The 27,800-nt window shown below is 39.8% G+C and overlaps 1 protein-coding gene across 11 annotated transcripts in view; it reads right to left on the bottom strand.

Moving 5' to 3' along the window:
* Positions 1–27,800, bottom strand: part of ANKS1B (ankyrin repeat and sterile alpha motif domain containing 1B) — a 327,182-nt gene that overhangs the window by 6,347 nt on the left and 293,035 nt on the right. For 8 of the 11 annotated variants that reach the window (XM_088651950.1, XM_088651949.1, XM_060279720.2 and 5 more), the window contains 6 exons: positions 25,831–25,938; positions 21,187–21,366; positions 8,361–8,489; positions 6,284–6,355; positions 2,861–2,947; positions 1,043–1,180 (listed from right to left, as the gene is read on the bottom strand). In XM_088651950.1, coding sequence (XP_088508076.1) covers positions 1,043–1,180; positions 2,861–2,947; positions 6,284–6,355; positions 8,361–8,489; positions 21,187–21,366; positions 25,831–25,938 — 714 coding nt within the window. Of the gene's footprint in view, positions 1–1,042; positions 1,181–2,860; positions 2,948–6,283; positions 6,356–8,360; positions 8,490–12,956; positions 13,032–21,186; positions 21,367–25,830; positions 25,939–27,800 lie in introns of all 11 variants that reach the window. The other 3 variants (XM_088651954.1, XM_088651956.1, XM_088651955.1) reach the window with 2 other exon arrangements.

Here is a 27,800-nt window from a genome sequence, read left to right on the forward strand (position 1 = left end):
TCCTTGCACATGCATTTCTCCTCATATAAGAGTTGACTTTTCTTACCCCTTCCTATTACCAGCTGATTAATGATAATAAGTGTTAACCTGTTACCTGTCTCTAATTTTCGTCAACACCTTCACTGGCTCTTTTACATGAGAAGAAGAAGACCAACCTTCCTCTCCACCCTCATTTTTCTGGCTCCTGCCCATGTTTATGCAGTATTCAAGGAGTGGCTGGTGCTGATTTGGTCCAATGAAGAGGGCATGGCATGGGTAGGGGCTGGGCAGCAAGCAAGTTGGCACTGGGCAGGCTGTGCTAGTGAGGCCCACCTGAAAGTGGTCCCAAACCCACTTGTGGGCCCGAGTCTGATGTCTAAGAAGCACTGCTTTATGAGTAGGAAAGGGTGTGACACGTGTATGTATATGAAGCAGTAATCCTAGGCAATAATCACTCCTCATGCCTATTTCACTGCATGTACATCCCCAGGGAAGCTCCAGCTAATCATGGCTTTCTATTATTGAACTAGAAATAAGCTCCGACACGATAATGATATGAAGCAGCATACAAAATTTGTAAATAAATGCATTGCCACACTTTTTAAAAGTTAATATTTTTTTTAAAAAAAATCCCACCTGAAGTGGAGTTCACCTATTTCAGAAGAGCTGAGCAAAAAATTTATATTGTACCAGGGTTGGTCCTGAACAATCTTCATCATAGATAAACCGCAACCGACAATTTGATGATCTGGCTAGTTATACTTCTATTTCTGTGATCCTCAGCATGCCTACTTAGAGGTAAGGTTTTTAAATTCAATGGAACTTATCGATTCACAGAGCTGAAATGCTGCAAGAATCCTCTTTTCCAGGCTAAACATATTACCTAACTCCCTCAATTGCTCCTCATAAGACTTGGTTCACCCCCCTCTGCTTACTCCTAGCAGTGTGGGGCCAGGATTGCAGCCTAAAGTATTTGCATCTGTCTCAGCAAAATCACATTATATGAAACATTTATAAATATTTTTGATTTAAAAATGTGACCAAGTAGAAATTATAGACCAACCACATCAAAGGCTGTGAACACATGGCAGTAATGGTGATTTGTCTTCAAGTCTTTTGTGATATAAGCAAATGTAGAGAGGTCTTCAGGGTCTTGTGCAGCACAAGAAATATTACGAATCTCATGTTCAGCAATAATATTCTAAATGAAAGAAAAAGAAACAGCAACTCAATGGATTTAATTAACATCATACAGCCCTTCAATCATTCATCTGCAAAGTGAGAATATGAACATCTGGGGCAGTGGGAGACACAGTGGTGGAGGAACCCTCTCCAGCACCCAGGGCGGCACAGCCGGTACAGACTGCACATGTGCAGTGACTGTACAGGATGCCACACATGCGCAGCCTGTACGGGATGCTGCACATGTGCAGTCCGTACGGGCTGCTGCTCGCGTGTGGTGGCGCCCATACAGATGGTGCGCACCCTCGGCCACTCTACAGCTTGGGGAAGGCAGGGGCCATCTTGTCACCCCCTCCCAGAGTGGCACCCGGGGTGGAGCGCCCCCTCCACCCCACTTCCCACGCCCCTGGGGAGATGGGGGTAACATTCCATAACAGACTGGTTTCCCCAAGTAAGCCTCATTAATAACAGCTCAATAAATAATACACTTGGGCAGCCTTTCCTTTGTCAGCAGAGGTAAAAAAATGTGTGTATCAGGGGCAGATAGGAAGAAGACATAGATCTGAAAACTACATAACTTTCCCATTCTCCCAACACCCCCCTCCCCAAAACAGAATTGGCGTAAATATATTTCCTCCCAATTGTTTCTAGTGGGAGGAAAAATACATATGCCAACCTTCAAAAAGAGAGGGAGAGTAGAAGTATGCCCACCACTGTGTCCTGGTGTCATGTGGCCAGTAGGGCTTTGTATATACCTGTACTAGTGATTCTGACAATAGATTGTGATCTTTATTCTACTTCTAGCCACGCAGAGAACCAAGAGCATTTTAATGGTTTGGATCCAGACTTGTTCCTCTGCAATCAGAAGGGCAACCAGAACCCAGCAAAGGCTTGCTGCTCAGTGAAACAGGGATGTGATAAAGATATATGAGCCAAGCCCTTTCCTTTTCCTTTAATCAGCCAGGGGGTGGCATGCATATGGGAAATGCTGCCACCCACCTGCTTACAGCAGAAGTAGAGCGGCTTCCCCACATTTGCAGGAGGGGGAAGGGTGCTTTGCCACTTTAAGGCAGTCCCTGTGCTCCTGATAGAAATGTAGGTGAGAGATATTACATATAGAACACTTCCATAAGGGTACTTTCAGGTGTTACAAAAACCAACCAGACTGTCCTATCTTCCTTCAGAAAAAGCATGCAGTGACTGCCCAAGACTACTGTGTAAACTACTCAATGGGTACAAGCAACCTAGTGGGAAACAGTATTACATTTTACTATAATTAGTAGATCAAGTGCTAACTTTGTACTTTTAGGCCGCAAGCTTATACACACAACAATGGAAAACAATGGGACTTACTTTTGCATAAACGTGTCGGATTTTACTGCTAAGGGATCTCGGCTGTGCCTATATTTTTTTGATTTATCGAATATAAGTTTTAAAAATAACAAGGGAATAGCCTGTGTGTTTTGTTTGCCTGAGTTTAAATGTCCTGTCGCTTCCAGATGGGGACAGAGAAAACAATGTTGGAAAAGGACAGTAACTTACGCTAGGAGTCATCCCACCATTATCCTGTGCAAGTAACCTGCTGTCCAGGAAGGCCAAAAGATACAACAGAACTAATGTGCACTTTGAAAACAGGGGTGGCCATACACGTGGAAGAACATTTTACTATAAAATGTATTAGTAACCAAATGATGCCTACCTTATTTGTTGCATCAATAAATTTTACCCCTTTATAAGAGACTGATAAAACAATAGTAGGAACTTTCTTCATTTGTTCTGTAGACTTCTGAAATTAAAAACAAACATGAAAGAATGTGGTGTATTGAACAATGTACATCTGATTTTCTTTCCCAAGACAACAATATACTACACTCAACTGTGGGGAATGGGAAATAGAGGATATATCTCATTATATATATTTAATAGCCCATGTCTGAAAATGAGTGGAATAAGCCACCACATGCACATACATAGTACAAGAGACATGAATATTGGTCAAACCCACAAGAAGTTTGATTGCATTGCTTCCAAGCGTCAGGAGGATTTAATGGAGGATAATGTATTCAGGTGCTACTAGCCATGATAGCTATGGTCTTCCTCCACTGTCCAGTTTCTGGGAATCACAAGCAGCATCTGGTTGGCCGCTGTGAGAACAGGATGATGGACAAGTTGGGCCAGCAGGGCTCTTGTTACATTCTTAAGAGGGTAATACAAAAGTGGCTGGCTTTGCTTTGCCTCTGACAAAGCAGCAGCAAAGTTTCTTGGATAGTATTCTGGCAGATTTTTTATCTGGACAACTGAAGCTACTTCATCTACTCTGGTGCTTACTACGAGATGTTTGGCTTTAACAGGCCTACAGGTCTATTTCTTTGTAATAACCTGTCTGTTTTGTTCTGTTGTTTGTTGTGGCCTGTGATCAAACAAACAAAATTATTCCCTACCCAACAAAATAAACTATTTCTTAAATTTACATCCCACCCTGCCTCTCAAAGGAGCCCAGGACAGCAAACAACTAGTGGTAATATAGCCATATTGCAAACAAGTGCAAAATAAAGTACTTTAAGTAAGTTTCCTCTAGCCGAAAGATACACTGAGAGCTAGACAGTATACTGAAAAAACATGTCAAAGGAAAAGAACGAGCTTGATGGTAGAAAAGCAAAAGCTTGGTGAAAAAAGATGAGGATTAAAATGTTTCCTAACTGGATTCTACCAAACGGAAATATGAGTCAATCATTATATTACTGCTGTGCAGATAGCAACGTGCCTTTTCATACAAGATTATGTGTAGAGAAGAGGGAGATTCTATGGCAGGATAACCACCACTGCCATAGTCCCATCAACTCACTGCAGCTGTGATGGGAGAGGAGATTTTTCATTTTGTCTCCCATTGACTCCAGTGGGAGGGAAATTACCAGCCAAGGACTGGTTGTCCAGTGGACCCTATTCAAATGGGTATTGAGGGGAATAAGCACTTTGGATCCTGAAGGTCCATGGCCATATCAACATGGCCTCAGTAAACCCAACTTTAGCTATATAGGAGATTTGGGGGGGGGGCATTTGGGGAATTTTTGCCTCCCTCTCCACCAGTGGGACAGCACTTACACTCCTTTCTAATGCCCCTCAGCATCACATCCTTATTCTTCGGTACACTACAATTTTAATGCTAAAGTAGCCTGACTGATTATCCTAGGAGTACTGAGGTTTCCTTTGACACTTTAAGGGTTTTAGAGATTCTGTCATTTCCTGAAAAACTAAAAAAAACCCAAAAACTAAAAGGGCCATATTTATTTTATCTATGTTTAATATAATCTGTATCCCTTTTTAGCAAAGGTAACACAAAGCAGTTACCAACTGAAACACTGAACAAGAAAACATCCAACAGACAATAAATATCAGGAGAAGGAAAACATATTAAAATGATTAGTTAGCTCCCAATTATAAAGAAAGATTTTTAATTATAAAGAAAGATTATAAAACTTTTTATTTGTATAGTTCTACATTTAGATGGGGTAAATATAGATATTAAATATGCTTAATAAGTGTTGAGTTAAGATGCCAACAGTTTTCCTCTTCTTTATACAAATAATATATCTGAGCACCAGAAAAGAACATACAGAATGTATAATGAGAAAGATTGAGGTTATGGTTTATAAGTATTTAATTGACATCCTTGGAACACCTTTCAAAAGCATCAGCCTTTATCTCCCCCAAACTAAATATCAGCCTCTTATTTACACTTTGCTGCAGAGAGAAACAAATAAACAAAATGAAATAATTTGTATTTTCAATGGTATATATTCTTAATCATTTCATAAATTTGTATTTACACATGAAAACAATGATGCCATTGAGCTGTTAAGACTTTATTCTTATCTAAATAGATTGTGTTGGACAACTGCCAGTGACACAATTGTAGGATATTCTTATACAGTAATGTCTTAAGTGAAAAATATGTTATGATTGGGCATTATCACTCCTGAAATGTGACTCCACACTGATCTCTCCTATCCCTGCTCTCAGCAGTTGTTTTTAATACTATACTATTATGGGTTTTCCTGTCTTGATTAGCATGAACAGGCTTATTGCTGTTTTGCCTGAAATACTTGAAGGATTATCGGAGAATTAACCAAATGAATTAACTGATGGTACTAACTTTTGGAATGTAACATCCATCAATGTCTGGGGGAAGGAGAAGGAGACTACTAGAAGGACACCACCCCCACCCCCCGCTCTCTTTTAATTTGAGCAGAGAAAGGAGTCTGAGTCTGTTAAAGGAAAAGTACTTTGGGGTTTTCAGTTGTTCTCCTTGGGAAACTGAGACAGGGCTAGTGGTTTTGCTCGGCTTTAAATGTTCTGCTTGTAGTTTGCTCTCTGCTTTAAATGTTCTGCTTGTGTTTTTGTAAATGGGCAGGCATTACAAAAAGACACCCTATTCCTCCAGTACTCCCTTGGCCAATGGTGGCCAGTGATGTAGTTTGCTAAAAAAATAACTGCCAGTGGACCATGCATAGCGATTGATGCAGGATTGGAATTCCCATATTTACCCTTTCCAGGAGGTAGGAATGACACTGCCAGCCCCATGCACAGGCATGGTTGTTGAGTCCCTGCAAATGTTAGCAGCCTGTATCTGCTGGAAAATCCATCCACCCAGTAAGCACCACTCAGCAACTTCCATCTGAATCACTGCCTCCCAGCAGTAAAGGGGGAAATTCTCTCTCCCCGCCCCCTCATCACATTCCAAGGGATTTACGCTTTCCCCAAGGGAGTTCCCAAGTTCCACCAAAAAGGGGCTTGAGTATCCAGTCCTATGGGAGATTACTAGTCAAGTTCTCTGTTAAGGAAATGCTTGACCTGCTAAATCTTATTATATTCTCTACAGAAATAAAAAGGTGCAAGGGGGAGAAATCTACTTATCAAGAGGTAGGAAAGGTACAACGTGCATGCATATGGAGTTTTTAGTGATACTGTAATATGAAAAACTAACATACGTAACTAAAGTATAAAGAACATTGAAAAGAAACCTAGAGTTATTTCATTTAATGTACAACATAGATGAAGTGAGGCAGTTACAAGTAATAGTCCGGCCTGTTGCAGCCATTTCGAAAAAGTAAGTTTCACTCACCCTCATTTTTGCACAGGCATCCTGCGTTGATTCTGTGCCTCTTAGCTCTTTTACCAGCATAGAACCTAAATACTTATGGAAGAAACAAGGCACTGTTTTCTGAAGTTATGAAACAGGGTAAGCAAAATTTCAAAGAAAGCTTATTTGCTGACCTAAAACATTCTAGGGAAAGTAGATAATGTGAGATACAGCCTTCTCTGCCTTGGCTCTTGAATTCCCTCTTCTCAGAAGTACACTTGGTGCTGACACTTTGGCACCAAGTAAAGCCCTACCTGTTTGTGCCAGGCATTTTCAGTGTTTGAATGTATTGATTGGTGGTTTTAGCTGCTCTTGTTGTTTAAAAGGGTTTTAAGATTTATGATTGTGTTTTACGTGCTTTTAGGAATTTTGCTCTCCAGCCTGAAATCTATGGAGCTAAAAGGCGGGGTAATCCTCTTCATTAAATCAAATCTATAATTTTCCCTTTCATAATGTTAGATTTTACGTAGTAAATTTACAAAGTGTTGTTTCATGCTCTTTGTCTAAGTTAATTTATAGGCAGTACTAGCAGGTATTGTTGTTGCTGCTGATGTTATTATTAATTACCCACCCTTCACCCTAAGATTCCAAGTTGAGTTACAGCAATTTGAAATATAACATTAAAAACAGTTTAAAACCAGTTAGTTGTCAAAGGCCAGGATAAAGAAGTGCATGTTCATCATTCAACTTACCAGACACACACCTGTGGGGTGGAACCTCCACAACCTAGGAGCTGCTACAGGGAATGCCCTGTCTGGCGACATGACCCCCTGAGCCAGGAGTGGAGGAAGGGAAGGTGCGGTGGGTGCGGGTCGCCCCGGGTGTCACCACCAATGGGGGTGACAAATGGGGCAGCACTCACCACGGGAGCTTGTAGCGCACCTGAGTCACAAGTCTCTCCTGGGAGAGACGCGGTGGCTTGGGCGCGCACAGGCTCCGCACTGCCTAAACTGTCCGCCCGCTGCCTCTCCCCCCCAAATGTAGGACAGCTGAGTGGGAGGAGGCAGGCAGACTCTGGAGGCCCCGCGGTGCACCACGCCCCTATGGGCAGATCGCCCTGCCCCAAGCAGCTTCCTCCGCCGCTGCTTCTGCATTTTTCACCTTTAAAATAGAGGAACACCTACAGGTGTCATGTTCATGGGGAGAAGTCATAAAAACCAAAACCAAGGATTTACTCTTAAAATCTATGTATATACCAGCTGTCCGTATACAAAAAGAAAATAAAAAGTCACACTACTGTGCATTACAGGACCATGCAGGGTACACATGTAATGTAAAGTTACTTAGGTTGCAATTCTAATGTTGGCCAAAGATTCTTCAAGGCTTTTGATAAAACCAAGGACTGGTAATTTTTAATAGCACCACTTTTAAAACAGCAATTGAACTGTTTGCTTCCAGTGTCCTGGAATCAGTATGTGAACAAAATGAAGTACTTCGAACAGCAAGAATTTTATAGAAGGCAGTAGTACCACAAAATGTGGTAATGGTCACTAGCTTAGAGAGATTTTTTAAAGGAATCGGGCAAATTCATGGAGGATTAGTCTATCAATATGGGAGCTAAATTCAATATCCATGTACACAGGCTGTGGTGCAGTTCCGAGTTCCTGATTCTGGGGACAAGCATGGGAGGAAAGCTATGGTTGTCTTCATGGTCATACTCAAAAACCTTGAGAACAATGCATTTGGGTTGCCCTTAAGTTCTCTCTCTACCACCACTTTTTATACATATTTATGAGACTTTGGATGTCAATGGCATAAAAATTTGGATGTTTATTTAATAAAGAGCAGGGACTGAAACACAGATTTAAAGATAAAGCTATGATTTCCATCTGTATTCTGTTCACAATAATGTGAAATTTTTTATTTGTATCATTTTTGTTTATGTAATAAATTTTGTTTATGTAAAAATTTTGTTTATGTAATGAATAAAATGTAATATGTTATAGTTGCTATAGTTGTGCTAGATAGAGAAAAAGACTACCAAAATGTTAATGGTCACTCCGTAAACTGGACAATTTTCAACTATTCTCAAAGAAAACATTGAGTCTGGCAAACTTACAAATGCTTTGTAATCGCATGACTGGAAGATTAGCTTCTCTGGATGATGCTGCCAGTATTGTACAGGTGTTGATGCTGTTGCCTCATTAGGAGGTCGTAAGGTAATTGATGGTTCACCCCAGTCTCCAGTCTGAAAATCAGATGTATTCAAAAAGCAACGTAAACTGAAAGCAATTAGCATATTTCACTGTGGTTGCAAACATGGCATTTTGGCTACATATTATTATTTATAGCATGTGCCATTCTGAAGAATAAAAATAACTTATGAATGCCATATAGTCAACATTTATTACTTCACTACAGCCCCCAATCTGAGTTTTCTAGCAAGGAGCAATGTCAAAAATAGGCAGACATTATTTAAATGCTGCTGCTGTTTATACACCATTGTTATCCTTGTGCATAAGAAACTAACAGCTTGCCCATATATATGAGTGTTTGGAAGTAAGCCTCATGATTTCAAGTACCTATAGGATTGTAATGCAACAAGACCCATACTCAAATCCACTTTGTCCGGAAGTTTTGCACAGGATTGCAACCTGTGCCTGTGCTGACTTGCTTATGAGAAAGCTCAACTGTAATCATTGGGACTTGTTCTATAATCCTATGAAAGCCTCCTTAGAAGCAAGTCCCACTGAATTCAATGAGGCTTCCTCCCATTTAAGTGTAGTCTTATCTTGAGGAAACATGATGAGGATATGAATATGTCTCTTAACTCAAACTACCACCAAGGATGCTTGAATTTAATTAATTTTCTTACATATAAAAAGCAAATATTTAAACTGATTTAACAAAATGGTTGCATTTGGAAAGTACTTTCTAAATCTATATGTATTACAACAAATCTTACAATTTGCTTATCTCTGACTTCTGAGCATTTTTGTCCCAGTTTAATATGCTCTTTCTACTCACTGTTTTTCAACTCCGTTGAGATCAAATCGGCAACTATTTGTTAAAAGCTTACTAACAATTTTAAATAAACTTGAGAAGTAAGAGGTTGGATCCAGAGAAAGGCCTGCAGAAGGAAGGAAGCAGGAGACTGCTTGGGCAGGGGAAAGGGCAGAAAAACCAGCTTCTGCCAGCTCCCTTCTGTAGGCTTTTTTCTGGGTCCATCCCAAGATTAAATTAAAGCAACTGAAACACGTAATTGCTGTTGAAAGCAAATGAGAAAATTCCAATGAAAGAAAATGTCGTTTCATTTCGTAAACCAGGACAGAGCAAACAAAACAAGCATTATACATCCATTTCCATGGGCCACACAATCATGACAAGACACAGGTTGGTTTGTACAGATCTACAAGGACAAGCACAAGGTAAACTGGAAGACGTCAAAATTAATAGTAACCTTCCAACGTGAAAACTGAAGCAGGAGAGCAGAAGACAATACAAGCAGAAACAATTTTGTGCCAACATTACTGCCTCATTGAAAACTAATAGTAATGTAATTGCAGATGTGGTACTTTCCTTTAAAAGTGCTTCAGAGATATATAAATCGGCATCTTGCAATTAACTATTAAGTCCTGTGCTTTTCTGATTATTATTTTTTTGGGGGGGGAAGCAGGTGTCTGGGTAGACTTGGCAGATACACAACATTTCCTGCAAGTAGCGCTTTATCTAATCACTATTTCTTGATGCTGGAAAATGCTGAAATTGTGAAATGTCTGTTGTGAAAACATTAATAATAAAATAATAGTTAATACTTAGCTTTATATAGCACTTTAGAATGTTTAAACCACGTCACATGGATTAACATTTTGCAGTTGCCAATATTAACATTAGACATTCATAGTTGTTAAATATGGAGACTCTACAAGGATAAATTATCTGTCTTTGAGCCCATTCAAAACTTGCCACATGTAATCGCATTCTGTTGGTGAAATATGGAAGGGCTTTTCAAACACCCAAGGGCATACAGTGGATACGTATTCAGGCACTGATATCGGCCACAATTTTCTTGCCTATGCCCACTGCATTTTTACTGCAATTTTATTCTTCACACTTCACAGTATTCAATATCACAAATATCAGTTATATATAGCAAACGTGTGCTGCAAAAATAAGAGTCGGCCTTTGATTTTTACCATACTCAAATGCTGGGCATAATCCTGCCAAACATCTTTTAGGAATATATTTAGCTCTATCACTAATCTATTGCACTAACAAGTATTTCACTTTGACTACATTGTGACCTTGTGGAATTATCATTAGATATGGCAATTCAGTGTAGTGGGCAAAAAATGTTAAAGGCTTGCAGTTTGATTGTCCATTTATTTAAGTAATCTTATTAATATCACTCAAAGAAATGTGATTACGCTCTGATATTACACTTTATTCCATCCAAACGCTCAACTTGTCAATACTATTGTTAAGATGACAGAATAATTGGAATCTGCTTGTTTTAAAGTTCTGGTCAGTACATTTTAGCAAAATAAGTATTTGCTTTTGAATGAAGATTTATTCTGAGTATAAGAACTTTAGGATGTAGAACAGTAACAAATGCCAAAAACAGAGGTGGCATAGAATCTTCCTATATATACCCCACTGTCAAACAATTTCCATGATCCAGAGCCCTTTGTGTTCTTGTTCCCAATGTATATTCATACTTCTCCACTCTAGGATACATTGTTACAAATGAACATGGAACCCTTTAATTTCACAGTTTTACAGATTTTATACTTGTCAGGATTTACAAAAAATGTCCAGACTAGCTGTTCTCAGTCCAATAGCTAAAAAGTGGAACCTACAGCTGAAATGAGAAAATGTTCAGCAATCTTACAAAAACCATAGTCCCTTTAAACTAAACAGGTAAATTTATTATTTTTGTGGCAGAGGCTGCAAGTATGGAATCTAAATAAAATTAAAACGAGACATAAGTATAAGTAAGTACAGAAAGCTAATTGCAGTCAAACATATGTCTACCACATAAGTATTGTCTTCCAAATCTATGTTATGATCCAGCTAAATGGGAGAACTTTTATGTCCCAGTTATTTAATTGGGGGTATTTAAGTACAGTGGTACCTTGGAAGCCGAATGCCTTGGCTCCTGAATAAATCGGCTCCTGAATGATCGAAACCTGGAAGTGAATGTTCCAGTTTTGGAACGATTTTCAGAAGCCGAACGTCTGGTGCGACTTCCGCGACTTCTGATTGGCTGCAGTAGTGTCCTGCAGCCAATCAGAAGTCACACTTTGGTTTTCAAATGGTTCTGGGAGTCGAATGGACTCCCGGAACTCATTCTGTTCGAAAACCAAGGTACAACTGTACAAACTTTAACTATAATTAAAATTAGCTGTAGAAGTGCTTAGATTTGGTAGATCATCCTCACTGTAAATATTAATAGTGGCACATAGAAATTAAACAGGTGAAGCTCCTGTTATTGCACCATTCTGCCATTGTTGAAAATGCATTTTAATGTATCATTCATTTTAAAAAGAACCACTGATTGCACACATGCTCTTACATGTATGTACATGTTCAATTGCCATTTGTTTCACAATGGGTCATTTAAGCTTCAGGTTGTTCCTTTATTTGTTTTATTGGCTTGGGAAAAAACCTCATAATTCAAATTAATCTGTTGTTATAAACATATTTAAGTATTTCTGCTGGGTTCCTTAAAGCACCTGTGACCTTCTTCTGTCTCCCTCTAATAGCTGGGAAGATGCAGGTATAGGAATCAGTTCAGATGGCTTTCCTCATGCCTCGCAACTAAGTAACAAAATACCAGAATGCTCTTAGTTGTACATACTATTAAATATTATATAACAAGTATTATACTATTAGTAATAACAGAACTGTCAGAACTGACAGCACATAGGTGGGTGGAAGGTGCAGATACTGCTGCAGTTCTTAGAGCATTTCTGGTCCCCTGGTTCTAGGCATTTTTATCCCTTTTGCACCAAAGGTGATCTCTGACTAAAGTTTTTTTTAATTGTGACACAATATAAATGATGGAGAAATTGTCTGCTTTGCACATGCGCTAGGAAGGAATAGCATGTATAACACGCACTGAAGTAGCACATTAAGACAGTTATAAGGCTGATATTCAAGATACAGTGAATGATATGAGCACATTGCTTCAAGGGACTCCTGTATCTAAAATAAGTGCAGATTGTTTAGACATGCTACGAGATACCATTCATGAAGAAACATTGAAATGATGAGCTAGTATATCTTTTTAAAAAGGAGAAGCAGCCCTAAGAAACTAGAAAGGATCCTTCCTGGTCACTGAAAACAGATGGCACAAAACAGAGTGAAATTGCAGAATGTATGCAATTTACTCCCATTCTTGTCTTTGAAGGCTAACAAAGACAAAACACCTAGAGCAGAAGTTAAACTATAGATGAGGTCACTTCTTTTTTTAAAAAAAAAAACCACTGACCTTTGGCGCTGAAAAAATTGCATCCTGCTACACAAAAGCCAACAAGTTTATTGCACACTATGAAAACAAAATGTAAAAACACATATGTACAATCCTGGAAATAGTTGGATGCTACACATTGCTTTTTGAAGTCTGAAAAGCATGGCACCTGTATAAGGTATTAACAACACCAAGGCAACACAACGAACACCAATACAGTGACAATTTATTGAAGTATCTTACATTATGAACCTGATGGACTGCTGTGTAAGGATATCCTGCATTCTGGCTGGTCCAAATTTCACAGACAGAAGACTGCTAATATAAACAGAAAACTACATCTCATCTTGTAAATAGTAAAGCACCACCAACACCCCCAAGCCCAGGAAGAAAAACTATTGCTGGTGGGGGCATGAACACAATTGCAAGATTTTGTTTAAAAGAAGAGAGCGTTTCAAATTGGCAGCAGCTGTTAAAGCCCTCTAACATATTTGCTGACAAAACATATTCTGGGCTTATAGAAAGAAAAACACAGCTCAAGGATTTCAGATTGAGTTTTAGACCTATTCAGAATAATAAAACAATTATATGATTATGAAATAGAACCTAATAGCAGAAAGGGGGAAAGTGTGTACTCTTCAATCATATCTCAGCCTTTGATTTGCATTCTACAGCTGAAAAGGGTTTTTCAATGGAGATTTACTTTGGGGAGAAAAGGCTAAAACAAACAAATACTGTGCATAATCAAATGTGCTGCTGCTGAGCAATAAGCACAAACATCAGTGGTATTTGTGGATAACATTTGAAAGGTATTTGAAAGGCCTTAATTATTTGTAAGATACTAGCTATAGTCAACAAAGGCTGCATGATGCACAGTCTCCAAACATTTTTCATGCGGTAGGCCAGAAAGAGGGATAGCAGAGCTCAGTAGATTGGGCCAATATCTTTAAAATGCAATTAGAAAAGAACAAAATCATAGCTGTAAAATGGAGAAACAACGCACTATCTCATTCCAACCGTCATATGAAATGCAGGATGCTAAAAAATACATGTTGTGTTTGGAGAGAAAGCAAGATGCACATTACAACAATACAGAAAAAGGAAAAGAAAATCAGATTCATATCATCTGACAGCAGAACATCGTATATATTTCCTTATTTGGACACCACAAGCAAATCCAATATAATAGCTCATAGTAGCCAAGCAACTAAAATAAGCACCAAATAGAGTAGCTACCCAGAGTCTCCTGAGAATGCAACAATGAAAGGCTTTAAACAGCTGAGAAATGCAACTACAATCTCTGGAGTAGCTAGCAATTAATACATCAATAGCTTAACCACAGTATGCAGAGCATAGCCAGCAGTTAAGACAAGCAGCAGGAATTTAATATCAGTGTCTAAATAAAGACTGCATTCAAACAGAAACAGCTTCCTGCAAAAAAAATCACGATTGTGCTCATGTTTCCCTTAGTGAAATATGGATGGCTCACACTGACTGACAAGCTGTGTCACTGCTGAAATTCAAAGGACTGGAAGTAGAGGTTGCCTTTCTCTAAACTGACCAGAAAGTGTTCCTACAATTCAATCCTAGAAACCCACACTAAAGCCAATAAGTGATTATGAGGGGGCATGGTATCCACTGTGGCAGCACACTGTCACAACCAGTTGCATTGCGCTTCCTGTCTAAATCAGATCAATAGTAATTGAATTTTAGTACTTTGGCTACTGAAACTGAAATTATATATGTGTTAACCCATTTGAAGGATGTCAGACCAAGGTTGTTTCCTCAGTAGGTTTTGCACAAAGTATTAGTAACAATGTCAAGAATTACCGGGCTGCAATTGGGACAAAGGTTAAAAATAGACTACTGCATACATACTTTGGAGTACATACTTTGGAGAATTATCTAGATGGTGTGCTAGAGGCAAACTGTTCCCAATGCAATCTGACTCCATTCCACTGGAGGAGAGGCTGATATCAGTCTACTGGAGGCTGGTCCTGCTAGCACACTGGCTAATGTTGAGTTCCTTTGGTATAGGTAGAGGAACACTCTCGTGAAGTACTAAAGCTGATTAACTGGATGGATATGAGACTTTGTGAAGGGAGAAAGGAACAGTTGTGGGATGAGTTGTGTGTCAAAGCTGTGCAGTATATGGACTAGAAGGAGTGCTGAAGAACTAAGCAAAAGTGCTTGTAAAAGTGCTTGTAAATTGTAGATTGGAATTGGGTGAAGGTAGCATGTTAGCACATTCCAGAGGTTCCAGGCCTACTGAATATAGGGTAGGAATCATTGTTTTGTTCATCCATGGTAATCAAGAACAGCCCTTATACACAGCAGCTTACTTTGCCTACTGTGCCTAGGCCTCTGCTTAGCTGTCATTTATGGGCAAAACAAAATGGAAATCGTTTGAGCCAAGGTACTAAGGAACAGAACTGTGCTTTCTTGCCACTACTATTCTCTACCTAATGGGCCATGCTCTCTTCTTCTATCAGTCCAGATGTGCTTATGCAACACATGCACAGAGAGTGGAGCCCTGGCAGCTGTGTTGGCACAAAGAAAATGGACTTTGCATGCCTCAGAGTATCCTCCTGCCAAAGGATTCAACTGGCTTTCAAAAAGTTACCTACAAAAGTCAGTAGTATCTCTTTAAAAAAAATGAATATATCTGAAGCATTCCTAAAGACCTAGCAGAGTTCTGAAGATAATTTATTCTGACTACATTAATGCCTAAGGCTTATTTTACTCATTAACTAGCTCCATGTCTGTTAATGTTTCAATGGACAGGAAACAGAGAAATGGCATGGCAGAAAATGCAAACTGTATGAATGAAAATGGTTTTAATATAAAGGTCGCTTGTCCTTTCTGCAACTTGGGGAAGTTTTAATGAACATGCGTTTAGGCAGCCTTGCATAACAATTCCATAAGATGACCTGTGCATTCTCTTTTGTGTTTCCAGGGTGAGATGAGAAAGGACCAGAATGTATGTGATGTTAAATGCATAAATACATTTGTATTTGGCTTGTTTTTCCTGTCAAAATATGGCAGGAAAGCAGGATTGGAGCTGTGAGAGGCAGGGAGTACGCCCTTTTGCTGTTATCCCAGTGAAAATGTGCCTGCTCCCCTGCAGCAATTTGCCTGGGAGGAAAACTTCATTTGGAGCCAATGGAGCTTTTGCCTCACAGACAAATAGCTGTATGTGCCATTTTAATTGAGGCTGTGGTGTGGGAGAAAGAGTTAACTCCCTCCCCAAGTTCCCAGGTCCTGGTCCAGGTTAGGCACTCTACAGCTTTTGATACTAAAGGAAAATTGGTATGTTTAATATATTGACAAATTCATCACCATTCTGTTATGGCCCTCACAACTCCTCTGCAGTGTGAGGCACAAACTTTATATATAGTGACAACTCCTGCATTTCCCCACAGGGGAGATTTTCTCTTTGCAAGCTTCCATGAAGGCATAAAGAGAAGTAGCACTTCTTCATCTGGGAAGCAGCAGACACCTAGAGTTAACCTGCTGCAGTTCTTAAAAGATGACATGACAATTGGTTGTAATTCATCCTGAAAACATATATAAATAATTGAAGTAAGTGGTTCATTATGCTGAAAAGCTATCACAGAGAAGAGTAGACTGAATATTACTAATACAGTGGTACCTCGTGTTACATACCGTCCCCTTTACGAATGCTGCGGGTTACGCGCTCCATTAACCCGGAAGTAGATGCCCCTTGTTGCCCCAGGATGCGAGCGGAAGTCGCGGTCTTGCGGAGCAGCAGTGGGAGGCGCCATTAGTGAAAACGCGCCTTGTGTTATGAGCGGTTTCCTGTTATGAACGGACCTCTGGAATGGATTAAGTATGTAACACGAGTAACCACTGTAATACTAATACTAATAATAACTCTCATCATCTGGGAATCTGTTTTGCTTTCCAGCTCCATTTCACTTGCAGCCTGAGTGTAACAGAGCTGTGAGAATCTGATGAACTGGATCTGGGTGCTAAGGCTTCCGGAGGTCTTTGAACACTGTATGCCAGATCATCAAACCTATTCTGGTGAATCTTGATGTTTTACATGAGTCTGAAGAATCCATTTCTGTGAGGAAATGGTATATAGATCCTATGGAACTATCCCAGCAAGTATTTAAAAAGAGTAGCATTCCATGCCAAACAATAATGAGGTTATTGTCAGATTGTGTCAGTTGTGTTCCATCCCCATGTGACAGAGAGGAAAGCCCAAACAAATAAACTTTAAGGAAATTTTCTCCACTATCGGCTGCTGCTTCAGTTTGTTTTTGTGGAAGGATGTGATCTTCTGAGGTTCAAACTGACAACTTAGATAGCCATTAAAATAAAGGATCCTGTAAATTACAAAGAAGCCTTCCTTTCTAGACTGCTAAAGCAATGAAAAAACAAAACCCCACATCATTATTCTTGTGCATTTTAGTATAGTGTATAACACCCATGCCTATACCCTGACACCTTCAAGAGGTAAATACATAGGTAGTATTCAACCAAATTTAGACCTAATGAAATTAATAAACATAACCAAGTTAGGCCCATTCACTTCAGTGGGTCCACTCTGAGTAAAACTCACTCCTGTAAGATGCACTCTGATTATAAAAAGTGTCTTTTAAGGATACTAGACTACCTCTTTCTTGGGCCCAAATGTTCACATCCATGATATGAAAGGCCTGTGGCTGCTCCAGTCATTTCAAGACTCTGGAGTCATCGTATGTGATGAAAAAAGAACAGAAAGATGGCTACATTTGCCTGAATCTAGTTTCTTCCTCACACTTCATTCAACAAGATGGAATTCTTTATTTGAACAAATTTGCCCTAAGGTTGAGATGAGCTGGTACATACAGACAGCCCTAAAACTATTGCAAACTGCTTTCAAATTAATTTCCATCTAGCTGAACAAAAGTTGTGCTTTTTTCAGGGGCAATTGCTTCAGGTTCCTGCTGTCAGTTACTGTGGGTTTTTTTCCAACCCTGTCTAATCTTTTTAAAAAGTCAGTCTTGGTGCTCATCTCTCAAAGCAGGAGTTATCCTAGCGATTTCAGTTCTAATGTGCCAAACATGCACAGTGAAATGAAAACTTCTGCTGACTAACCACTTCCTTTTTTGCTAATAATGTCACTATAACCTTCTCAACCTTAACAGCCTTTCATCTTCAGAATGAATCTAGAACAGGTGGCTGATATGTCAAACATCTTTGGTCAAGTACCATCCCTTGGAAAAGCAGGTATGTATAAACAATTTCACAATCAGAGATTGAAAATAAGTGTCCAGATTGTATAGAGTAGGAAATCAGCTCAAAAAAATACTCCAAGCAGGGTTAGACACATCAAATGTGTCCAGATTTCCCCCACTTAGAAGTCAGTGGGCATGAAAATGTTACCAGAGTTTGGGGCTGTGTACACATTACTGACTTAAATCAGAGCTAGGTCATTCTTTTTCTCAACAGGGATCAAAGCTACATTTTGGGGGGGGGGGACACATATCAAAATACAGTATTTCCTAAGAAGCAACAGGATAGATACAGGATAGATATGGATTGTGCCTAAGATGGCACACTACCTCCTAAGCCAGCAATGGGACAGAGGAAGTGAATTTACATAATTATAAAGAGATCACATATTAAATACAAATGTAAATGGAAGCCCACCAGACTTCTAAAGAAATGTTAATGGGCTGTGACATGCATTTTATGGACAAAATCAGTGGAACTGCTGAGTATATTATGGAATTTTAACCTCAGTTTCATCCTTGCATGTTTATCATATCATGTATGAGTGCGATAATTCAAGAATGAAATTGAGACAACTTCTAGAAAGGTAATATTATATACCTTTGGGGAGTATTATATTTTCAAATACTTTATGCAGAAATGAGAGAAGAGCTTGAAGAGGGTATAAGGGACAAGAAGCGGCAACAGAGAAGGATGAGATACTCAGTGACATGATGTGCATATATCAAACTACTCAGTGACAATAAATCTGGCATTGCCTATTCCAACATTCAAGCTTTGCGACCTGCAGAGAAGTTCTTTTATAGTAAGTGGTGTTTTGTTACTCCGCTCTTCTTTATCAAAGCTATCTTGCATACCAAGGGGGACTCCCCAATTCCTTCCAATAACAGGTTAACAGAAAACCTAATTCAGCTGTTGAAAACCACATACATTTGTATTTAAATGTTCAACTGAGCAAACAGAGCTTATCAGCTGCCCTTGGATTTTTCAAGAGGGAACCACACTTTTCCTTTCTATGTTGCTGTTAGATTTTTAAAAGATTGCAACATGGGCATTAAACATCCCCCCTCGTCCAGGTTGAACTGCTGAAATAATCAATCTGTACTTATGGCTATGCCAGGCACTTGGATGCCTCTATCAGGGCAGAATGCCTGCTCAGCGGAGTGAAACTTTCATGTCACTAACATGCTTCGTGAACTCAACTGGCCTTCCATCTGTTTTGGGTGCAATTCAGAGTTTGGTCTCTGATGCATACAGTGAAGCATTACAACATGGTTTATGATCTGGCCTTAAGTCCCGTGCACCATCAAAGAACAGCACATATCACCCACAGCACTTTCACTGATAGAAGTTCAACTATGCTGACCTTTAGAATGAAATATGGCATATCTTTTTGGTCAAGCATATACTATATTTAAGGTAGTCAGTGGATTATTCATTTGTGGTTGAATGTATTGAGGGTAAGTGGCATTCCATTTTTTAAGGGTGCTGAATGTGGTGGTGGTGGGACATAACTGTGGCCTTCATTTTCTATTGGACTCCAGTTCCCATCAGCCCCAACCAGCATGCTCCATGGTCACGGTGATGGGAGTTATACACCAAGGGCCATAGGTTAGTCACTTCTGGTTTAGTGTAATGTTTGCAGCATTATTATGGTGTTCATTAAGTAAAGACAGGAAATATTTCAACAGCCCCAACACAAAATATCTAAAACTGCAATACCCAAAAGCCATTTTAAAAATGATTGAAATCTAATTGTAAAAATAACAGTTTCAGCAAATCCCTTGAATTGCTTTGTCAGCAAAAATCATAACCAAATGTGAACACACACCATCCAATTTCTGTCTGAAAGCTATGAAATGTATTTCTGTCAAAAGCTGAATAAGAAAAATATCCATAATCAGATGGGGGAGAGAAAGTGGCTTTGTGTGCAGCTTACATAGAATTATCCCTTGTGGGGCCAAAAATAAGAAATGGGCCATTATTGATGAGAGTGATTTTCAGAGATAATAAACCAGCAACATCACCCCCTTAATAAGCATGGAGTAAAATTACTGAAGGGCAATACTAACTACTAAAACTAGATATCATAAGTACATTAGCAGATACTCAACTACAAGGTGGCTTTTGTCCTTGGTTTATGATGGATGCTGAAGCATCAGTTACATAGGCCTGACTTTGAAGGTTGCTAAATTTGTGTTGAACTATTAAATTCTGAATGCCTTACTCAAACCATTTGCTGAACAAGATTCCCAGCCAGGTTTCCATCAAGAAACCTGAATTTTAAAAAATCCTAAGGATGGGTTAGAATCTGCAATAAATGAATGCACCCAATAACTTTCAGTTGCAGGAAAATATTTTCAGACTGGATCTGTTGCTTTTTGGTAAGTTCCAGATTTTTTCAAAAATACGTAAGAAGTGTACCTAGAGCATCCCAGGTTGTTCTCAGACTTCCCATGCTTGAAGGTCTCTGCCTCAGCAAGGGGACAGGGATATCGCCATATACTTGGTATCAAAGCATGCTCAAAGAGGACATTCCTAGGCTGCCCTGTGTATGTGCGGATTGTACTGTGGCATCAATTCATGATTCCACAACTCACTTCAGAGTTACAAAGAACAAAAAGAACTCATTCTACAGTCAGCCAAAACTATTTTGAATGTAGCAATATGATTCCACTTAACACTAAATGCAAGGGGGGGGGGAATTGTGAGAATACACCCTGGAAGATCTATAAGAAATGTTGCTGCTAAGGAATTGGACTTTAGCTTCCTTTCATTTAAAAAAATAATGTGTTCAACATTGTTTCTACAACCAAATCCTAGCAATAAGGCAGCTTGCTGGTATCATTTACTCTTAGGAGACAAAAAATATCAGTCATTAAAATCTTATCTTCTTCAAACACGAAAAAGAATATTTCAATTTCACATATCAATGCTATTCACATCTCCCAGGCCTGTTAGCATACAAATAAACTAGTTTACAGAATATAAAGTCTCTCTAGAGCATAGATTTTTAAATGTGTGTTTATAGAGCAGGATAAAAGAGTCACAAAATAAATGCAAACCAATTTAGTTGAGGAATCAGCACATGGTTCCAAAATATTCTAACATTCACAAAAAGATATACCGGTACTCTTATTTCTAAAGGTACATCTTCTCAAATTTTAAAGAAGTGAACATACAACCCTAATTATATTAAATTTTAACAGGAAAGGCTTCCCAACATTACCTGTGCCATCTGTCTCTCCAGTTTTGACCGAGGAATATCATCAAAATAGCTGTCATTTCTTCTTCTCCTTGCATCCCCCTGCATGATAATGTGTGGAACGTCCAGGGAGCCACCAGTAGTGTAAGTGCTTTGGCTGAGTGAGGGAGACAACTGAGGAGGAGTGTGGTTACCACTGGGTTCCTACACATAATTAGAGAAAGTAACAGCAGGAAATAAAGACTTTCACTGAAGCTAAAAGTGTATGAACTGCAGCTACAAGTGTCTCAAGTGCTGGACATATATACAATGTATATATACCATCTATGTATATGGTGCTTTACAGGTATAAGGTATGACAGGTTCCTACATCAAGAGATAACACTCTAAAATAGGCAGAGAACAAGAACAAAGTTGGGGCAATGGGGGCAATGGAAGAATATAATTATTTGGTTTGGTTATGCTAAGGCATAGTAACTAGGGACATGATCCTGGAAATGCTGAATTTTGAGGAGGGACTTACAGGCTTTAAGGAAGGTAGTCACACAGAAACATTTGGGGAGGCAGTTCCAGGCATGAAGGGGAAATGGCTGGAATTATTTCATATAGCAGGAGACATTTGGACAGCTGAGGGTAGAAGAGCTGTGATAGGAAGGAGTGTGGCAGGACATAAGCATGGAGAGATAAGGAGGGGCAAGAAAACTCTTGTTCATCCCCATATCTTGCCTTATTCTCTCTGGCCTTCTGTTGTCTCACCTTAGTTGTCTCACCTTAGTTGACTCTCGTCCATTCTGCACTCTGCTGACAGAATTATACATCTCTCTGATAAATGGGTTTTGCCACAAGTATCCATTTTTATTGTTTTAAATGTGCCTGGTGTTTTTGTGTTTTTTAAAAAATTGTGTGTGTGTGTGTGTGTGTGTGTGTGTGTGTGTGTGTGTGTGTGTGTAAGGTGAAGGACCCCTGGACGTGTACACACACACACACACAAAAGACTGTTGTGTAAAGCATGATTAATAAATTATTATTAATAATATGTGATGTCAGGTGTGAGGCAGGTAAAGGTGTGCCTGGCTTCACTTTGAAGTCCCTTTGAAGCAGTATCAGTACAAAATGTTTGTACATGGACTTCAAAGGCAAGCCCCTTTCAAGTTGTCACCTGGCATAATAATGACAACAGGTGATTGACAGGTGGGCAGCCTCACCCAGCTGTTAAAAGTTAGCCCATGGAATTGGAGGTGGAGGAATGAAAGATACAACCCATCAACCAGGTCCAGTCTCCCACCCCTGGTCGAGACACAAGAGAATAGTATCAGCAGGCTTGGAGGGAGCAAAATGCTTCCTGAAGTACAAAAAAAAAAAAACCTTTAGGGAAAATAATTCCCCTAAAACAGCCCAATGAGTTGGGTTGTTCAGTGGGTACAGAATGCTGACCTACTATTGAGAAGGGGAGAAAACATGGAAAGCTGGAAAACATGGGGTCTCTTGAAAAAGAACATGGCTGGCTTGAAGCCTGGAGCACTCCACATGCACAGCTCACTTGTTTTTACCAATTTCCCTTTTCTGTTGTCAAGTTTATCTTCTGAAGTTCACTTAAATAACACCTATATGCTTCATTCCTAAAAACTGAAAGATGACACCTCTGTAAAAATATCTAGTCTTTTCCTTGGATCATAGCCTACAACCACTTCATGTTCCTTATTTATATTTTAGCATTCTTGAAGTACACTGTGCCAGGAAACAGCAGCTAAAATGCCCTGTATTTGAGCAATTCTCCAAAGGGAAAATACCATGAGCTCAGTGACACTTTCAGTAACACAGTCTTTCAAGCAGCTATAGTTTCTCTCCCAGAAGCCAGGTGTGATATACCAGCAATGAGAGTGAGAGTGTCCATATTAATGTTTTCGTAAGTGGAATTGAGTAAGATGTCTGTGTGAGAGAAAAAGATAGTTGCTTACAATTTACAATGCACACCTCCCTTTGTCTACCTCAAAAGGGACAGTAATGAAAATTACATCTGCATTCCTCCAGATTGCCATTAAAATATAGATAGATAGTTCCTAGCAAAATAATAATAATAATAATAATAATAATAATAATAATAATAATAATAATTTACTTATACCCCACCCATCTGACTGGGTTTCCCCAGCCACTCTGGGCTGCTTCCAACAGAAAAATAAAATAATATAATAATGTATATTAAACATTAAAAGCCTCCCTAAATAGGACTGCCTTCAGATGTCTTCTAAAAATCTGGTAGCTGTTTTTCTCTTTGACATCTGATGGAAGGGCGTTCCACAGGGCGGGCGCCACTACCGAGAAGGCCCTCTGCCTGGTTCCCTGCAACTTGGCTTCTCGCAAAGAGGGAACCGCCAGAAGGCCCTCAGTACTGGACCAATGGGGATGGAGACACTCCTTCAGGTATACTGGACCAAGGCCATTTAGGGCTTTAAAGGTCAGCACCAACACTTTGAATTGTGCTCGGAAACATACTGGGAGCCAATGTAGATCTTTCAAGACCGGTGTTATGTGGTCTCGGCGGCCGCTCCCAGTCACCAGTCTAGCTGCCGCATTCTGGATTAGTTGTAGTTTCCGGGTCACCTTCAAAGGTAGTCCCACATAGAGCGCATTGCAGTAGTCCAAGCGGGAGATAACTAGAGCATGCATCACTCTTGCTAGACAGTCTGCAGGCAGGTAGGGTCTCAGCCTACGTACCAGATGGAGCTGATAGACAGCTGCCCTGGACACAGAATTGACTTGCACCTCCATGACCAGCTGTGAGTCCAAAATGTCGCCCAGGCTGCGCACCTGGTCCTTCAGGGGCACAGTTACCCCATTCAGGACCAGGGAGTCCTCCACAACTGCCCACCTCCTGTCCCCCACAAACAGTACTTCTGTCTTGTCAGGATTCAACCTCAATCTGTTAGCTGCCATCCATCCTCCAACCGCCTCCAGGCACTCACACAGGACCTTCACCGCCTTCACTGGTACTGATTTGAAAGAGAGTTAGAGCTGGGCATCATCCGCATACTGATGAACACCCAGCCCAAACCCCCTGATGATCTCTCCCAGCGGCTGCATGTAGATGTTAGAAAGCAATCTACAGTGCAATCCTATGCAGAAGTTCTTCTGTGCACTAGGGCTTACTTCCTATTTCCTAATAAGTGTTATTAGGATTGCAGCCTGAATGGTGAAGAACCACATTAGGATATTAGAGTGATGATAAAATTTTAGAGTTGAAGACCAGGTTCCCAGATCCCAGTGTTGGCAAAAGATTGGTTGCTGGCATCTATCCTTCTGTCTTGGGAGACAATGGAAGAGTGCACCTTCAGGGGTGAAGTCAACCCATTGGAGAGTTACAGTACTTCCCATTGCTGCAGACCAACATGGGAGAGAAATGTTTATTTGTAGCTGGGGCATCTAGATGAAGGTATTCGGTTGTGCTGATGCAGCTGTACCATGGGGTTTCTTCTTTCTGTGCTCCTCCCAGTCTTCCCCTGGTCACTGCTGCGGGTACACAACCTGACAGTTCTTGATAGTGCTCTGCCCATCTCTTCATCTGCTTGCTGCGGTCTGTGATTATCTCTCCAGACAATGTTTTCAGTGGTGCAGTTTTCCTGACTATTGGGCCAAAGGCTTTCTTCATGCCTTCGTATACATTTTGCAAGTGTTGCCGCTGTCAGCAGTAAGTTGAATGTTCTGAAACTACTTTAGCCAGCCAGCTTCAATGCTGTCTCTGGGGCAATTCAGTAGTGTGTGTTCAGTGAGTATGGATTGTTCCTCAGGGTTTACTTCCAAAACCTTTCTCAGGAATGTGTATAGTTCCAAGGCAACAGAAGTTTAGGATCGGTTTTCCTTCTAGATGGGCTAACTTCCCAGGTTGATGAGTTCCATCTGCCCCTCATTTCCCTCAATAACACATGCTGAAACTGCCTTCTTGAGCATTGGACCCACTATTGGTCTTGTCCACTCAAACTGCCAGAGCCTGTCTTTACATGCAGTGGATAGACAAGTGCCTAACTCACCTGACTCACTGAGGGGTTTAATAACCATAGACTACTCTCATCTGGTCTAGCCAGTCAAAGCCGTTTCCTGGGGTGTGGCCACTGTCAGCTTCTAGGAGCCACAAGTGAGAGCTGAGTGCAGGGTGGGGAGCAAAGGTGGACAAACTACTCAAGAAGGAGCACAACGTGTCCCCCACCAGAGATACTGCCCCTCCCCTAACATGCCAAGAAAAGATACCATGCCAAGAAGAGATACTGCCCTCCCCTAACATGCCAAGAAAAAAATGTGGAAATTAAAAAGGCCAGCAAATTCAATAATTTATAGACTGTTGTGTGCAGAAAATTCAGACAGACACACTAATTCAGTAAGACATGAACATTAATTACATTAAGTAGTTGAACAGGAATACCTTTTGATGCTATTAAATGCAGTGTGTTTTTTTTCTCAAGCAAAATCACAAAAATAAAATAAAAAACCCTCAAGTAAACCATGCTGGTGAAACAAATTGGAGAGCCTTATAAAAATATGAAAAAAGAAGAGAGCTATACATCTCAGTTCATATGGGCAGCTGTGAAATAATCATTCTTTGTGATTGAAGATTTTATAGGCCTTTTAAAATACGTGTTTGAGTGAATATAAAACATATTTTCTGGAACTTACCCTGAGGGTTATAGATCTTGGTGGTTTCTGAGGTGGATCTTCGTGAAGCCTGTCTCCCAGTGAGGCCAAAATACGTTTCCGATGGCCAAGCAAACTGATTTTTAAAACCTGAAAAGTAAAAAGAAACTGATAAACAATTTTTAAAAAATAATGAATGACTGAAGAACCTGCCAAGAAAATGCAGCTATGCAACTATTAATCAGAATATTGTCCATGATGCTGAGGTGCAGAAAAGTAATGTGTGGAGAGGCATATAATGATACTATTAATAATAGAGAGTTTGGTTGGAAAGTAGGCTGGAAGGAATGCCAGAAAGAATCCAAAGTACTGTAGTGAGAGGTAATGCTACAGAACAAGCCAAAAGGCCAGCAGTAGAGAGATGTGCCATGTCAGAAGGGCAGAAGAGTAGGGAGGAGAGAGCAGTCAACAGGGAAGCTAGAGAATCACAAAATGAACTCAAAAGGAATGTACGGTAATAAAATACATAGAGAATAAAAATAACCCAAACTCCTGGTTTGTCTTGTTAGGGTTGAAGCAGGAAGGCAAGAAATGTTCCTTGCAAAGTACACTCCTTTTGACACACACACTATTTGCTGCTGTGGCCCTCTAGTCATAGCATCCTTTAAGGCTAGAGGAAAGAGACTAAAAATGGACTTGCTGTGGAAAGTAGGGGCCAGTGTGCATTGCATGGGCATCCAATAGATGCAAAATTATTTGTGCAGATACATGCTCTTGCAGTGTTGTTTCTGCACCAACAAATCCCATCCAGCTCTAGAAGGAATAGTGGTGGTGGTGGTGGGGGACACCAGTTATCCAGGCCACTTTCTTCAATAGGAACAATCTGGATGGGCTAAATATATATTGCCACTACTCTTAACTGTGAAACAGAGCTGACACAGTGCAAGTCACTGCTGGAAGTGTATTGTAGAAGAGTCTGATGGTGGCATATGGTATCTAAACATCAGGCAGAATTTTAATCAACATTATTTTTATTGCCAATGCTCATCTGATATACATATTATTATCCAGAACACTGAACCACTTTAATTATGATGGCAGATCATTCTATAGAGAAAATATCTGACACATTCACACCCACCCTAACAAGGCAACTATGAATTATACTGTGCTGTCGATTTTTGGTGCTTATTCCTAAAACAATTTTTTTGCAACTGAGCTGTGATAATTGATCTGCATTACACCACTTCTTTGTTACTAAAGAAAAACCCATTGCACAGGTTAAATTTTAGTACAGTGCATCAATAAATTGTGTCCAATTTCACTAGCAAATGTGATGTGCACTACTAAATACTACAACTCTTATTTCTGCTTTTCAATTACAACTTGGTATAAGACAGTTACAATAGTCTAAAAAATGGCATGTGTGCAAAGATTCTATCTGTAAATATATACATATGTAGGCCACGATGCATTACAGTAATTGAATTACAGTGTTTAACTCAAGTAGATAGTGTTAAAAATTGATACAATGCAATAATGATACTCTGTTGAAAGTTTCTCAAAGTTGACAGATGTGTGTATGGTGGGGTATGGAGCACATGTAGTCTGACAAGTCTGTCTGATTATTGCTGATACTGAAAAGCACACATTGTTCTAGTTAAGGCTGGCATTAAGTTAAACTATTTTTCTGTCTGAAAACTGTTTTTTCCCTAAATTATATAGAAAACCAAAATACACTTTAAAACAGACTGTCCTTTCATCATAATGCTGCTTGACTACTTTGTACATTCCCTGGATAACAAGAGACACACATTAAAAATAAATCAAACATCCACCAACACATGCACATAGTACAACCTGACAAGTTAGACAAGGTGTAGCCAATGTGGCGTTGGACTATAACTCCCATCATTCCTGATGATTGGCCATGCTGACTGGGGCTGATGGGAGCTGTAGTCCAATAACATCTGGAGGGCACCCCATTGGCTATCTAAGGAAATAATGGCAGT

Source organism: Zootoca vivipara, chromosome 9, assembly GCF_965207765.1.
Source record: "Zootoca vivipara chromosome 9, rZooViv2.hap1.1, whole genome shotgun sequence".
Lineage (NCBI taxonomy): Eukaryota > Metazoa > Chordata > Lepidosauria > Squamata > Lacertidae > Zootoca > Zootoca vivipara.